The 14,279-nt window shown below is 39.5% G+C and overlaps 2 protein-coding genes across 2 annotated transcripts in view; one reads left to right on the top strand and one right to left on the bottom strand.

Annotated features, from left to right (window-relative positions):
- The first annotated feature begins 256 nt into the window (after positions 1-256).
- Positions 257-3,197, top strand: tmem41aa (transmembrane protein 41aa). Its single transcript, XM_016454263.1, has 5 exons — positions 257-491; positions 972-1,122; positions 1,950-2,111; positions 2,634-2,772; positions 2,864-3,197. Exons 1-5 carry the CDS (start codon positions 316-318, stop codon positions 3,082-3,084), a joined length of 849 nt encoding a protein of 282 aa, XP_016309749.1. The 5' UTR covers positions 257-315; the 3' UTR covers positions 3,085-3,197.
- A 2,790-nt stretch (positions 3,198-5,987) lies between these two features.
- The window catches only part of LOC107663879 (insulin-like growth factor 2 mRNA-binding protein 2), a 17,223-nt gene continuing 8,931 nt past the window's right edge, over positions 5,988-14,279 (bottom strand). Inside the window, exons 6-11 of the mRNA XM_016454262.1 lie at positions 12,324-12,392; positions 11,353-11,469; positions 10,456-10,530; positions 10,168-10,299; positions 8,933-9,046; positions 5,988-7,704 (exon numbers count right to left, since the gene is read on the bottom strand). Of these exons, the coding sequence (XP_016309748.1) occupies positions 7,609-7,704; positions 8,933-9,046; positions 10,168-10,299; positions 10,456-10,530; positions 11,353-11,469; positions 12,324-12,392 (603 nt within the window). The 3' untranslated portion in view covers positions 5,988-7,608. The remainder of the gene's footprint in view (positions 7,705-8,932; positions 9,047-10,167; positions 10,300-10,455; positions 10,531-11,352; positions 11,470-12,323; positions 12,393-14,279) is intronic.

The raw sequence follows: 14,279 nt of genomic DNA, 5'->3' as shown, positions 1-14,279 counted from the left end.
AAACAATACTGTAGTAGGCGCTTAGGGACTGGAATATTGTTAATAGTTAAATATACTATTTGACTTTTTCTGGTTCTGTTTTATTATACTCTGGCCAAATGTTGATAATTTTCTGTTTAGTAAACTGGCAAATCAATCGAGGGTCTAGCTTATGAATATTAAATAGATCACGTGGCCAGGCACGTCAAGAATACTACCAATCAGCGGCTTTTTACGGCAGCATATATTAATTAATTTTTACGTCTCTTACGTAGGATTCGTAATTTGCGGAAATGAATTGGACATGCAGTACCTGCGCCCTCTAGTTACTCCGTCATGCGTTCACTTGTTGGTCTGGTCGCTGTAATATTGACGGCTACTTTTTACCTTTATTTGCTGTCCACTTATCTCCCCCCTGGACCTCAGCTGCCTAAGCAAGAGCATGAAGGAGAGACGAGAAAATCTAATGATAAGGAGGACAACCCAAGTGAAATGGAGACTTCAGCCTCCAGGTGTGCTTCTCTTGCATGTGTGATAATGACCACCGTCTGTCTTTTGCTATATGCAGCTCTCACAGCTGATTTTTCAGTCTTATACAAAACATTTTGAGGATGTATAGCTTGCAAAGTGTGAAAAACGTAAGTATGAAGCATTTCCAAAATGGATGCTCTCTATCTTGTCCTTGTCTCCAGCTGTCATTTGTCCTTTGGCAGTGAAATTAGATCTGTTGTTGCTACCACGTTTATTCTTGAACATCCCTACCTTCTAATCATATTAGAGAAGCTCGGTCTTTTAAATTATTTACATTTTAAGACGTTTTTCTGATCTCTGACGAGTTGGTTTAATATCAGCGTTGTAGGTTTAAACCTCGCTAAAGAGTGATACTGGAATTATCACCATAGTGTCATTGAACCAGATGCATAATCCCGAGAGATACTGTCCCTGCAAGTTTACTAATGTCCACCCTGTCATGTGACTTTATTTTGGTCCAGGTTGAAGTTCCCATCAGACCTGGATGAGCTGAAAGAGATGGCAGAGCTGTTGCAGTTTTATAAGACAGAGCACACAGGATATGTGTTGTTACTCTTCTGCAGTGCCTACCTCTACAAGCAGGCTTTTGCTATACCCGGTTCCTCTTTCTTAGTAAGTAGAGTAAGCGTTACACTTAAATGCAGGTCAACTGCTTGAAACAGTGGTCAGACTATTTATTTCTTCTTGAAATTGTGACCTTTTCCTCATTTAGGTTCACAAATGTACATGCAAGGTTTCAACACTTAGTTTTGAAAAGGCTGTAAACATTTTGATGACTATGATCATGTTGACCCCCCAAATGGTTTCCATGTGATTCACCAAAAATCAAAACTTGTGAAACACTATTTGTTTTCAGTTGTTACTAGGCTGTTGCGGAACTGAAAAGAAGTGTGAGAAAACTAACTTGCCCTTACAAGGGTTTGAGAACCAGACATGACATAAAAGGAAGAGGCTGTTTACCAATACATCTCTTCCATCTATATTTGACCCTCTAACACACTAGCACTCTCTATTCAATTTCTATTCTATCTGCTTTCTTCTTGTTATAAAAAAAAATAAAAGCGGAATGATTAAATGTAAATGTACAACATACACAAATAATGTTAGATACTATTTATACTTAGTTGTATTTATTTGCACCTCAGTGTGTGAACAGTCACTAAAAATGTTTATATTTATCAATGCAGGTAGATTTGTACAAAAAATACATGGGTCAAATTGACCCCTAACACAAAGGAAAGAACTGTTCATAATTTCTCATGTTCTTTTTCGTTTCTAACAAGCTGCACTAGAGGTTTTATGTATTTCGTAGTGTTGGCAAATGACATCAAAACCAATGGAGGTCAATTTGACAAATGGCATACGCATATTAGCAAGAGCATTATGTACAACATGCACCTTTATTTACTTTGATCTTATGACCTTTTTTCCCCCCACAGAACATCTTGGCTGGGGCCTTGTTTGGGACGTGGTATGGTCTTCTCCTCGCCTGTGTCCTCACCACAGTGGGCGCCAGTCTCTGTTTCCTCCTGTCCCAGGCGTTCGGCAAACAGCACATTGTGAGACTCTTCCCTGACAAAGTGGCCATGCTGCAAAAGAAGGTACATCAAGTTAATGAGTGACGTATATGCGCGAGAGATCACTTCCGGCGCTTGCGTTAACTACGCCAAAGCGCATACACACCTCACGCACCGGATGTCGTGTGCGCGCCCAAAGACAGTTGGACATAGTGGTGTATTAGAGGTAAAAAATGCTATAAATACTGTTCGGTTTCTGGCACAAACCGATCGTTTCGTGTCTTAGGACATCAATGTGTCGTCACGAGCCGCAGGGTTTAATTTGGATTTGTCTGTGCATGTTTTTTTTACTCTCGTAGATTTTGTTACATTGCCATGCATTATATGACTGATAGACTGCAACGGTTAAAGTTAAAAATCATCATATGTGTTCTACTGAAGAAACAAAGTCACCTACATCTTGGATGCCCTGGGGGTAACCAGATAAACATCAAATTTTCATTTTTGGGTGAACTCCCTTTATTAAGATGTCTGAAAGTACAACATACAAAGTATCATTGCTTGATTTTGTTCAAAACTTTCCTCATTTTTACTTTTTTTTCCCAGGTTGAGGAAAACAGAAGTAGCTTGTTCTTTTTCCTGCTGTTCCTGAGATTCTTTCCCATGAGTCCAAACTGGTTCTTAAACATGACCTCACCAATACTGAATATTCCTGTCACTCTTTTCTTCATGGCTGTCTTCATTGGTAAACACAGTTAAATGACAGTAGATGATATTTCAGAACATTTCCCTTAATATTTGTAGAACTGATTTAAAACATCTGTATTTTCTTTCAGGCCTGATGCCGTACAACTTCATCTGCGTCCAGACGGGATCAATGCTGTCTCATTTCTCCTCTCTGGACGACTTGTTCTCCTGGAGTGTGGTGTTGAAACTACTGTTTATTGCCTGTGTTGCTCTGCTGCCTGGAGCTCTGATCCGTAAATACAGCACTCAACATCTCCATCTGGATTGCCTTGAAACAAATGGACTCACTCAAGACAAGAAGAACAGATAAGGGACAGTGTGGAGTCAGTCATTCAGTCCACCTTGGCTGCTTTGTGGGTGGCTACTATTTGTATTTAAAGTGACTTTTAAGAGCTCTAAAATCTTTTTTGTGGCCTCACATTTCTTACGTAGGATTCGTAATTTCGCTCCCGGAAGTGATCCGCAGTGAATTGGACATGCAGTATCTGCGCCCTCTAGTTACTCCGTCATGCGTTCGCTTGTTGGTCTGATTGCTGTAATATTGACGGCTACTTTTTACCTTTATTTACTGTCCTCTTTTATCCCTCCTGGACCTCGGCTGCCTAAGCAAGACCATGGAGAGACGAGAAAATCTAATGATGAAGACAACCCAAGTGAAATGGAGACTGCAGCCTCCAGGTGTGCTTTTCTCTTGCATGTGTGATAATGACCATCTGTCTTTTGCTATTTGCAGCTCTCACAGCTGACTTTTCAGTCTTGTACGAAACATTTTGAGGATGTATCAAAGTGTGAAAAGCGTAAGTGTGAAGCATGTGTTATATTAGTACTAAAGCTAAACTCCACCAGACAGTGGTCCTAAAGGAGGAGGATTGGATCCCCGTCCAACAAGATGAGCTTTAGACAAGAATTTTATAAAGAATTTTTATTGCTCAAATCCATGTTGATCAGCAGTACAGTTCACCTACATTTCAAAACAACATGGTTGTTAGCAAAAAAAAAAAAAAAGTTCAGCTCTCAGTCCCCCAAACCCCCCACAACCCACAATCCAGCTGAGGGGACACGGCAGGCAGTGCAGCAAGCCCAGTCTCTGTTTCACATCGCTCGAAATGAACTAACGTGAGAAGCTAGAGCTGCGTAGGAATGGATCTGCCGTGGTAAAGGCGCAAAGAAGTTTTCACAGCCTATGATTTGCATTGAATTCTCATGCATCGCTCTGATTTCCTGCTCTCATCCCGAGTTAAACACGACTAGAACGGTGCCGTCATACTGTGAGCAACTATAGCTGTGCCTGTGGTCTATTCTAATATCAAAAAATAAACATAGAACAGCACCTACCTTAAGTCTCCATTCACCCTAAAAGCTTTAGGGCCCAAAGAAGACCACGATGAGATTTCATGCCAACACTACAAACAACAGCTATCCTAAACTGACCTGATTCGTTCGACTTCTATTAGCTATGACTTTTGGCCTAAAGTTAATGCAAAGACCTCAATTCTTCCTAGCGTTACATTACAGGATATCATAATGGATAGCGAGACAGCTTAATTACCAGACTACAGAGACAATATAACAGTGTGATGTTAGTTAATGCACGTATCGACTAATGCTTCCGTAAAGTTAAATACTGATGCACGACTGATGCACACCTGACGAAGCCTCGAAATACAAACTCTTAAGAAAAGTTAAGAACCACTGTAGAACATTAGATAGGTGTCTATCGACAGCGTGGCGCGTTACAGTTACAATAACAGTTAAAAGTGATCTGAGTTATCATACTGCTACACAACCTGAACTCCATCAATGAGCAAACACCTGAGATTAAGCAGAAAGTCTATCATTCAGGGGAAATGACGGCCTCGTCTAGCTACAAGCCTTCACAGAGTCAAGAACCATAAGAATCATATTCAGCTTCTTGAGTGAAAAATTGCGAGAAATCCACAAACTGACCTAATCTAGCAGAAGCCTCTAACCTTTACTAATAGAAACACCTTCAGCACCTGATGTCTGTGCTACTCTTTGCGGATAAGTGTGGACGAGTTGCTTCAGTAGGTAAAAAAACGATTTACACAGGTCTACAGTAACACGACCCTATCGAAAACGGTCAAAGGTTAGAACTAAAACTATGGAGTGGGACAGCTTGCAGTTCAGTCCACAGACAAATTGTGTGAATTACTGTATGAAAGCAAACCAGCCATCCCAAGTACACACACCTGGACCTAACATAGTGACCTTCTACTGTCTTCTGTCTTGATTTGACATAGGCCTTGTTGCTTCAGCGGTAACACGAAATGACTGCAACTGGCAACAGATCCACTGCAGATCTGAGGCGACAAAATACCTGCATTTGTGATTTTTGCGTAATTACGATAAACACTTTTACCAAACAGTTACTCTGTGAATTACAATAAGAAAAAAGCTTCTTTTTTTTTTCTTCAATTTTTTATTTTATATCAACCTGGTTTTGTTTTGTGAAAGGCCTTGATTAAAAAAAACCTTAATTAAAAAATTTGGTCTGACTGTAATTCCTGAATTTGGATGCATTTTTATAAAATGTAAAGAGAAAGCTGGCTTATGCTTCAGACAGCGCAGTTGCTCCTGGAGAATGCTTCGAATTAAGCCATTCTGCTTGATATTCAGTCTTTTTTAACCGTTTGTCACTGATCTAGACATCAGCACACATTATCCATTCAGAACCCCTTTCGGGCAGGTAAGTACCCCTCAGTTATACATTCTATAATAAATCACGAGGTTGTGATTTAAAAGAATGAAGTAAATTCCCATACAGTTCTGAAAGCTTTAAGATCCATTCTTCTTTGTCAGATGGACCTGAAGACTTCAGACTAGATCTTTATCTTGATCTTTTTTATTATTATAAAAAAGAAAACGTTCAAAACTTTCAGTTTACAAGGCATACAAAATGTGGGGAGAAAAAAGGGAACTTAAAGATTGGACTGAGGTACCCTGACGCCTGAGGTAGATCACAATACTGACATGCGCACCGATCACATTCTGATCAAAGTGTTGCGGTGATTCATTACTGTTCTTACTGTTAGTATACTACCAATAGTCTACTTCCAAGAAAATAAACACTTCCCTTCAGAATAACATGGCAGTGTTCCACCAAAAAAGACTTGTTTTTCTGTTTGTTTCTTATTAATAGCTTTCGTCACAAAATAGGAAAAAAAAAATAGATTCATAAATATTTCTCTTTATATATATATATCTATATACACACACGCATACACACAAATGGAAGCTGTGCGTATTGGCATAAACCTTGCGTCTGGAAGATGAGGCTTAGCTCTCATTGGGCGAGGGAGCTGTCTGTGATGACATAGACCAGAGACGTTTAAGGCCACGAGCTTCCATGGTCAAAAAGAAGAAAAAAATAAAGCCCAAAGGGATATCCATGCCTGCACGTCCTGTTGAAACAGTCAATCAGTTTCCCAAAACAGCCCGAGTATTGGTAAAAAACAAACAAACCAATAACAATCTTGCCAACCAACCAGCTTACTGAACATGACAGGGTGGTGCTTTCTAAAAGGCTGCTTATTGTACATTCACAGCTGTCATGCCGTTTAGAAAGCTCCCTGACAAAGAGATTTAAAGCCAAACGCAGTCGTGTGTGTACCACAGGTCATAAGGTGCCTCCCCGTCCCACATCAACCTGACCCTCCAATCACATTTTCAGTCACCCGTCTTTTCGTTTCCTTTCAGCATAGATTAAGGCAGAGTTCTTGGTGCACATTCGATTTCGTTCTGCCCGAGCCAGTAAAGGTGCACTGTCTTTCAGACACTGGTGCTTGCTTTATATTCTTTTCATACCCCCAAAAGCAAACAAGGGGTGGTGACTCCTAAGCCACATCTACCACATACCTTACTCCGTCTCGTAATAACTGCCGCCACAAGAATGCGGTGGCGATGAAATTACTAAATGCAGAAAAATAAAAAGGGAGTATAAGAGCTGGACAGAAATAAGAACAAACTACAAATGATAAAAGCGAAAAAATTAAAGATATGCACAGAAATAAATTTTTTAACGGCATCCGTTGGCACGCACAGGCTAAGTAACAAGGACCCGTTGAGTTGGATGATGTTTCCCGAAATGCAAACAGGCTAAGATATGAATAAACGTTCTGTCATTTACATTTCCCAACTTTCTTGTCCCATCATCAAGAAATCTGAAAAACATGATATATGCATACGCGATGTGCACTACACGCCCGATGGCTTGTGCAAAACAAGAAGAATCGTGCTTCTGCTTTAGATATAACAGTATATTTGTTCTAGTGTACTGGTGAGAATACGGCTGAGAATCATCGAAATCGCAATCTGAGCATCAAAAAATAACAAAAAAACAATAATAATAATCGGTCGCCAACTGCTAGTGCACACCCACACTTTACCTACCCCAGAAAACAGCAACACAACTCAGTCAAAATGCAACAGTGTACATGTGTTAATGGAGCTTCTTATCTGTGTTAACCCTAGATTAAGCCTAAATTAAGAAATTGTTACGTGGGGCGACCGTGATGTTTCCCATCCTGATAACAGATGCCCCATACCTATTCTTCTCAAGCTCAGGGTGTATTTGAACAATAAAAGGAACACTTGTCTTCTTGCACTTCCTTCCCCCCTCCCTCCCCAAGCTGGCAGTGCACTCAGAGCCCTTCTGCCTGTGGCTCCTTCATCTCCCCCAGAAAGAAGTTCTTTGGTTTTGATCCCACGGCTGCTGGTCTGCCCGGCCAGTCCCCTTCGTCCGGTCTGGTCTGGTCTGATTCCAGTTGGGAGGGCTACATTCATTGGCAGGTGCCCGCTGGGGCTGCCCTGATGGTCACTTGGAGCGGTGTGTCATGGGGGCGCCTTGCTGGTGCTTCTGCTCCTGTTGTTTCACCTGCTGAATGATCTCCCTGATTTTCCTCTGTGCAGTCTGTGGGAGCAGAGGACAGTATGTTTATAATGGCAAATGTTTGATTTCAGGCTCTGTTTAATAAGAGAGAGGTGGCTGAGTGAATTTGGCAACATAAGATAAGCATAAGCAAACATTTCATGTTTTGTCACTGCTGCATGCCACTGATCAATCAGAGGTGATTTTATTTAATGCAGTTAGCCTTTACATGGTCAAGGAACAAAGTTAAGAAAAATACACTAACATGCAAAAGTTTGGGCTTGGTAAAATTGTTTTGAAAGAAATCTCTTATGCTCACCAAGTAAGAACAGTAATATTATTACAATTTAAACTAACTATATGTTGAAAACTGTCTGCTGCTTAACGTTTTTGTGGAAAAATTTTTTCAGGAATAGAAACTTCAAATAAACAGCATTTACTTAAAATAGAAAGTTGTGTAACATTAATAAATTAATTTGTCGGCGCTGACAGCCTTATGGGCAGCGTGCCGACATACAGCACCGTCGCGATACGGGTGTCCCGAGTTCGAATCCCAACTCGAGGACCTTTCCCGATCCCGATTCCCTATCTCTCTCCCACTTCGCTTCCTGTCAGTTCTGATCTGTCCTGTCATAATAAAGGCAAAAATGGCCAAAATAAATCTTTAACAAAAAAATTAATAAACAAAACAATTAATTAATTAATTTACGGTCACTTTTAAAAAATGTAATGCTGAATAAAAGTATGAATTAGTTTAATTAATTTTAACGACCCCCAAACCTAGTGGGTCAAACCTAGTTGACGAATTTACTTAGAAAAATGACATTTATTGTTGAAATAAATGTGACACTGGCCTTAAACATCATATACATAGCTGTCAATGTTGAAATGAAATGTACAAAGCAAAAAACAAACAAAAAACAGCCAATCAGAACATATTTGATGTTTAAAAAGTTAAGGCAAGCATTATTTTATACCAATGAGATCTGACTGTAGACTGGGCTGTCCAGCTCAATGCAACAGAATTAAAGACCAAACAGCTGACTACATATCTCCTAATGCAGTGCTGTTGACAGTCGTGGCTGGTTAGGACAAAACATCATAATAACATATAAGAAAAGGGCACTTATTTGCTGCTGGTTAGGACACAATGTATCATGTTTTACGAATTAGGATTGATCTCTGTAGTAGTTACTGAACTGGAAATTTCAAGTTTAATGTGAAAACAAACACTCTCCACATTTGAAGTGATGTGTGATGCATAATTCACCTGGCTGGCAAAAAAATGCCCACTAATTTTGACAAAGACCTCATCGTTCTCGTCTGGGGTTTGGTCCCGTGGCACTATGACCTCTGCACTGGTTAGGTTCTGCAGCTCGTTAACCTGAAAGAGGTTCAGAGAAACAGGCTGATGACACCACAGCACATCTAACAGTGCACCTAACAATAATGTCAGCTGGGTCAAAATGTGCAAACGCTGTGGTTCAATCAGACTCATACAAGAACAGGCAGCACATATCCAGGTGCCCATTGGTACATGACTTACGTCAAGACCAAGCTGCAACCCCTGTCTACTCTACAAATGATGCCCCTGTGGTTTGAGTCACCATGAATAGAGCCAAATATTTGCTAGAAACAAAACGTACAGGTCATGAAACATATAATAATCCTGACTGGAACAGGTCACGGTGATTTGGATCAGCCTGTCCTCTTCAAAGCCTTTGACTAAAAAGTAACAGTTATATAACATAATAACCAAACTTTAGTCATAATAAAGTTTTTTCCCTTTAAAAACACTTAAAAAAAAAAGCTTTCACTGGCATTTCAGTGCTTTTAGTGAATTTGCTGACCAAATTACACAGAGAAAATTTGTCGAGTACATATAAAACAATTAACAAAAACAATAACAACATTTCCATCATTTGCTCTGGTGGCATGTATTAGCTTTCTCAGGAACTCTTCACACCACATTAACTTTGATTAATCAGTTCCCATTCTTTAACAATGAACATTTCATTGTTCTTTGGAAAGCTATTATGGATTCTGAGAATAACTGCTAACTTTTGCAAACACATTTTTGACTTAACCATTTATAATGGTGCATAATGAAAGGAATATTGACTCTGCGATAAGAAAATAGCTGCAATTGGATGCGCTACACAACATCTTGTTGTTTGAAAAGGTGTAAACAGAGAGTTTATTTCGAATCAGAATTCTATAGTATGTCTGGCATTAGAAACTGAATCACCTTTGAATAGAAAGTCTTACATTACTCAAGCTCAAGGTAAATATGCTTTTCAGACTCTGAAATAGGTACATAAACAAATAATCCCCATAGAACACTTTATTTTCCCCCATTTTGTAATTTTTCATTCATTGTTTTTTAATAAACGCCACACTGAGGCCTAATGCCATATCCGCTACTATGAAGCAGTCCTACCATGTTGGAACATCCCCGAATGTTCTGATCGTGCTTACAACTACTATGTTTCAACATATTCTCACCGTTTTGCCACCTTTCCCGATGACCCTCCCAGCTGCTGAAGAGGGCACTTTTATATGTGTCTCCAGCTTCACTTCTTCTTTTGCAGAAAAGAAATTCTCTTCTTTCAGTTTCCCAAATATCCTGCCCTGGGCCTGAAATGCAAAAGCAAAGAATGTCCATTGTACAGGGGCATAATAGGGTTACAAGAGAGCTAAAGGCTATAAGTTATAAGATTAAGTTTCAAAAATGTATCTTTCAATTGTCATGTACTAATACTGGGATTTTAAGTTTGTATTTTATTCTTTTACCTTAAACTGAGCTTCTGGTGGTCCAGTGATGATGACCATCCTCTGAGTGGCATCAGGACTCTCTGCAGGTGCGATCTGAACATAAAAAATTACAAATTTATGTACACGCATTGTTTTTACATACAAAGATATGAATCAACATTATTTTCTGACATAATCAACAACATGCCACAAATGCAGAAACAAAATTGCTTTAAAGAATATTCCTTTTATTTCTAGAGCTACATCTGAAGTGTGAACCAATCATAGAGCTCATTCTCTTGATGTCTCATCACACAGCCACCAGAGGGCTCTGTTTCCAATTACTGCTCAACAAGGGTTTAGTATATTCTCAACCTTTCTTTTGTATTTTGATTTTGTGGCCATGAATTCAGTTAATTCAGTAAAATACCAGATGTATTTAAACCATACGCTGCGTTAAAATACACCACGCTGTAAAATTACATACAATTCACATTTTGTCAGCATTTATTGAAATATATAGAAAAGATAAAAAATGTTGTTGTCACTTTCAAAATTTCATTATTACATTCTCTTAGTATACATTAGATCAGAGATATTAAGAATTACTTCAATTGCTTGAAACAGACACCTAAAAATACACATTTACAAACACATGCTGAACTATGGGTGGTGAACTATCTCACGCCTACTGTTTACCCAGCAACCCACAAGACTGGTTGAATCAACAGAGAGGTTATGGATGATTGGCTCACCCACACTGAGGTACTAGGTCAAATCTGAGCATGATATGGTTAGATTCAAATCAAGGATCTCAGCAATAGGACACAGAAAATTGGATGGATTATTGTGCTTCACAACAAAAACACAAAAGGAACTTTCATTTTACAGATTTGACATGACAGCAGTGGCTTTCCAGTAGGCAGAAACTCCTACCTTAATAGAGGCTCCTGCGAATCGTGCCAGTTGTTTGATATGTTGGCCCTTCTTGCCAATAATAGCACCGACAGCCTGAGTTGGAATAAAGAGGTAGACCACCTCCTGTTCAGGAGTCTGCTGAGGAGAGGGCAGAAGAAACATGCAAAATATTACATCCTCTTATTCAACATGATGCTGTAAATCAGGGAGTCCTAAAATCCATCTGAGCATGTCAGGTAGAGTCATCCTTTTTAAGTGTTTTGGAAAAATGTCACTCTGTCTGTTTACTGCACTTAGTTTCCCCAAACCACCCACAATCCCACTGAGATACCGCTCACTTCAGCGCAGGCTGGAGGTCAAGCCCTGAAGGATCACACAGGTTTGTACGGAGGCAAAAACAATCCATTCATCACTCAAACCGATGTTGAGGACACAAACCTCTTATCTGTTTCTAAAGGACCTGACCTGCCTGACACCAAAATGTAAACCATAGGAAACTGATGACTCATTGTTCAGACTCTCAGCATGAGCGACAGTGAAAGATTGAAGATGCCAGAGAGCTAGCTAACAGCATTTCAAGTCAACACCATTAGCTTGTGGTCCTCCGAGACAGAGGTTGTTATTTTGTGAATAACTACTAAGTTATTAAAATGACATGAGATGTTGCTGTTGCACTGGGTTACAGCAAAGCTGATAGCTATGTCCAATTGGCTCATTAACAGATGTTGTCACTCACAGAAAGGGGGGTTTGGAATAAATATTGTGTAAAATAGGTGGGGTTTTTTTGGATATCATATTGGTCATAATTCAATTGTGTTGCACATACAATACAATATATATTAGCATTATATCAGCCATCCCACTCTCTAGACATCAATATATGCTGTAAAATATAATATGACATAAAATTGGTTGGCTGGAACACTGTAACCAGGAATCATCATCCAGAACCAGAACAATCCATTTTATTGGACAGTTTTAGTACTCACTGTGTGCTGGTGAGAGATGGCACTAGCAGGCGGGACACCGTACAGCCCACCCAGCTGTGATGAGTGACCCTAGAACAAATGAGATGGATCAATATGCAAACGTTTTACATCGCAAGAACATTTCACCAGCTCTTGTTTATTACACATGTAAATAATGAAAAGAAAGGAGATGTTCCTTAAAGGGACAGTTCACCCAAAAATGAAAATTCTGTCATTAATTACCCTCATGTCATTCCAAACCCATAAGACCTTCGTTCATCTTCGGAACACAAATTAAGATATTTTTGATGAAATCCATGAATGTGCAGCAGATACTGACATGGAAGAGAAGTAATTGTTGAATAAAGTAATTATTTTTGTTTTCTTTGCGCACAGAAAGTATACTCGTAGCTTCATAAAATTACGGTTGAACCACTGATGTCACATGGACTATTTTAACGATGTTCTTACTACGCTTCTGGGCCTTGAACGTGGTAGTTGCATTGCTGTCTATGCGGGGTCAGAAAGCTCTCACATTTCACCAAAAATATCTTAATTTGTGTTCTGAAGATGAACGAGGGTCTTACGAGTTTGGAACAACATGAGGGTGAGTAAATAATGACAGAATTTTCATTTTTGGGTGAACTATCCCTTTAAGTTAATCTGTCAGTCCATAAATTCACTTTTATGCTTTCAAATTTATTTTGTAAGCAAAACTTTCCTGCTGATTAGACCAGCATGAACTGTAATGCAGCTCCAGGTTTGTGTAGGTTAAGTGCTGATCTATTGTGTCAATCAACAAAGAAAATTAACAAACTAATTAATTTAATTAAAAAACTAATTTAATAAACACAAAATAAACTTTAAAATTGGGGAAAAAAAGAACCACCAGCTCTAATTCAAACAGAGAAAGCTGACTGAATGACAGAGACAGAAACATCACTAAACACAATATATAAAAGGAACAGCTAAATGTGACATTCATTATTTTGGATTTAAGTGAATATTGCTCATTTAGTCTTTACATTATAATGGGTTTAAGTGAATATTGCTCATTTAGTCTTTAAAAACACAAATAACTATCAAATATTTAAAATACTGTGTGAATTTGTTTCCACATTTATTTGGAGATTCAATGTAAAAAATATATTTATGATTACAAATGTTCATGTTAGGTGCAATTAATCATGTTGAACTACAGAAGCCTGTATGATTAATTACGGTCATTTTTAATAGATCCTCAGCCCTACTTTAAAATATTCTTTAAAAAAAGACACTGCCCCATTTATTAAATGCAATCTTTTTCATTTTTTTTCTCTTTATGATACAAGTGTTGAGTAACTGTGTATCTTGCATATATATATATATATTAGTGCTGGGCAATAATTACCATTTTTAATTGCGATTAATCGCATGGTTCCTCTTCAGGAACTCAAGCTGCATCGGAAAACGCTAGAGGAACGCCTTCTGTGACCACGCTCTGAATAACATGTGAAATCAGTCCAATAGCTGAGCGGGACGTCACGGGTGGGTGAAGTCATGACCAGGAAGCTATAAAAGCACGTGCGGCGGAGTCAGCGTCAGCTTTCTGTCATTCAGCGAAGCGCTCTGTGTGTGTCAGTCATATTTATTGTTGTCTGTCAATTGTGAAAGTCTATAAGCTCCAGCTATGTCTAAGCTCATGCAAAGACAAAGCATTTCAAGGGTGAGAGCAAGCCACGTTGTAGGTTGCGTGTTCCTCCCTGCCCAAAGAAAACGGCCATGGCTGGAGAATCCCTCACCTCTGCCTCCAGCCTCCGAGGCCCGGACTCCGCCTTGGCCCGTAGACCCAGCGGCTCCACCTCAGCTCCTAGCTCCCTCACCTCCACCGTCACCCGTCGGATCCACCAGCTCCACCGGGCTCCCTCGTACCTCCGGCTCCGCCTTGGTCGGGCGTCGACCCGCCATCGCCTCAGGACTCCGCTCCTCCGGCTGCCC

The sequence above is a fragment of the Sinocyclocheilus anshuiensis genome, unplaced genomic scaffold, assembly GCF_001515605.1.
Source record: "Sinocyclocheilus anshuiensis isolate Anshui unplaced genomic scaffold, SAMN03320099.WGS_v1.1 scaffold976, whole genome shotgun sequence".
Classification (NCBI taxonomy): Eukaryota; Metazoa; Chordata; class Actinopteri; order Cypriniformes; family Cyprinidae; genus Sinocyclocheilus; species Sinocyclocheilus anshuiensis.
Note: the sequence above shows the minus strand (reverse complement) of the source record. Positions and strands in the feature narration are given on the sequence as shown.

Excerpts from the sequence above, each read along its gene's own strand:
- tmem41aa (XM_016454263.1), top strand. The coding sequence starts at position 316 with ATGCGTTCACTTGTTGGTCTGGTCGCTGTAATATTGACGGCTACTTTT. Across the intron at positions 2,112-2,633 it reads TGGCCATGCTGCAAAAGAAG|GTTGAGGAAAACAGAAGTAG; the intron begins GTACATCAAGTT and ends TTTTTTTCCCAG. Across the intron at positions 2,773-2,863 it reads CTTCATGGCTGTCTTCATTG|GCCTGATGCCGTACAACTTC; the intron begins GTAAACACAGTT and ends ATTTTCTTTCAG.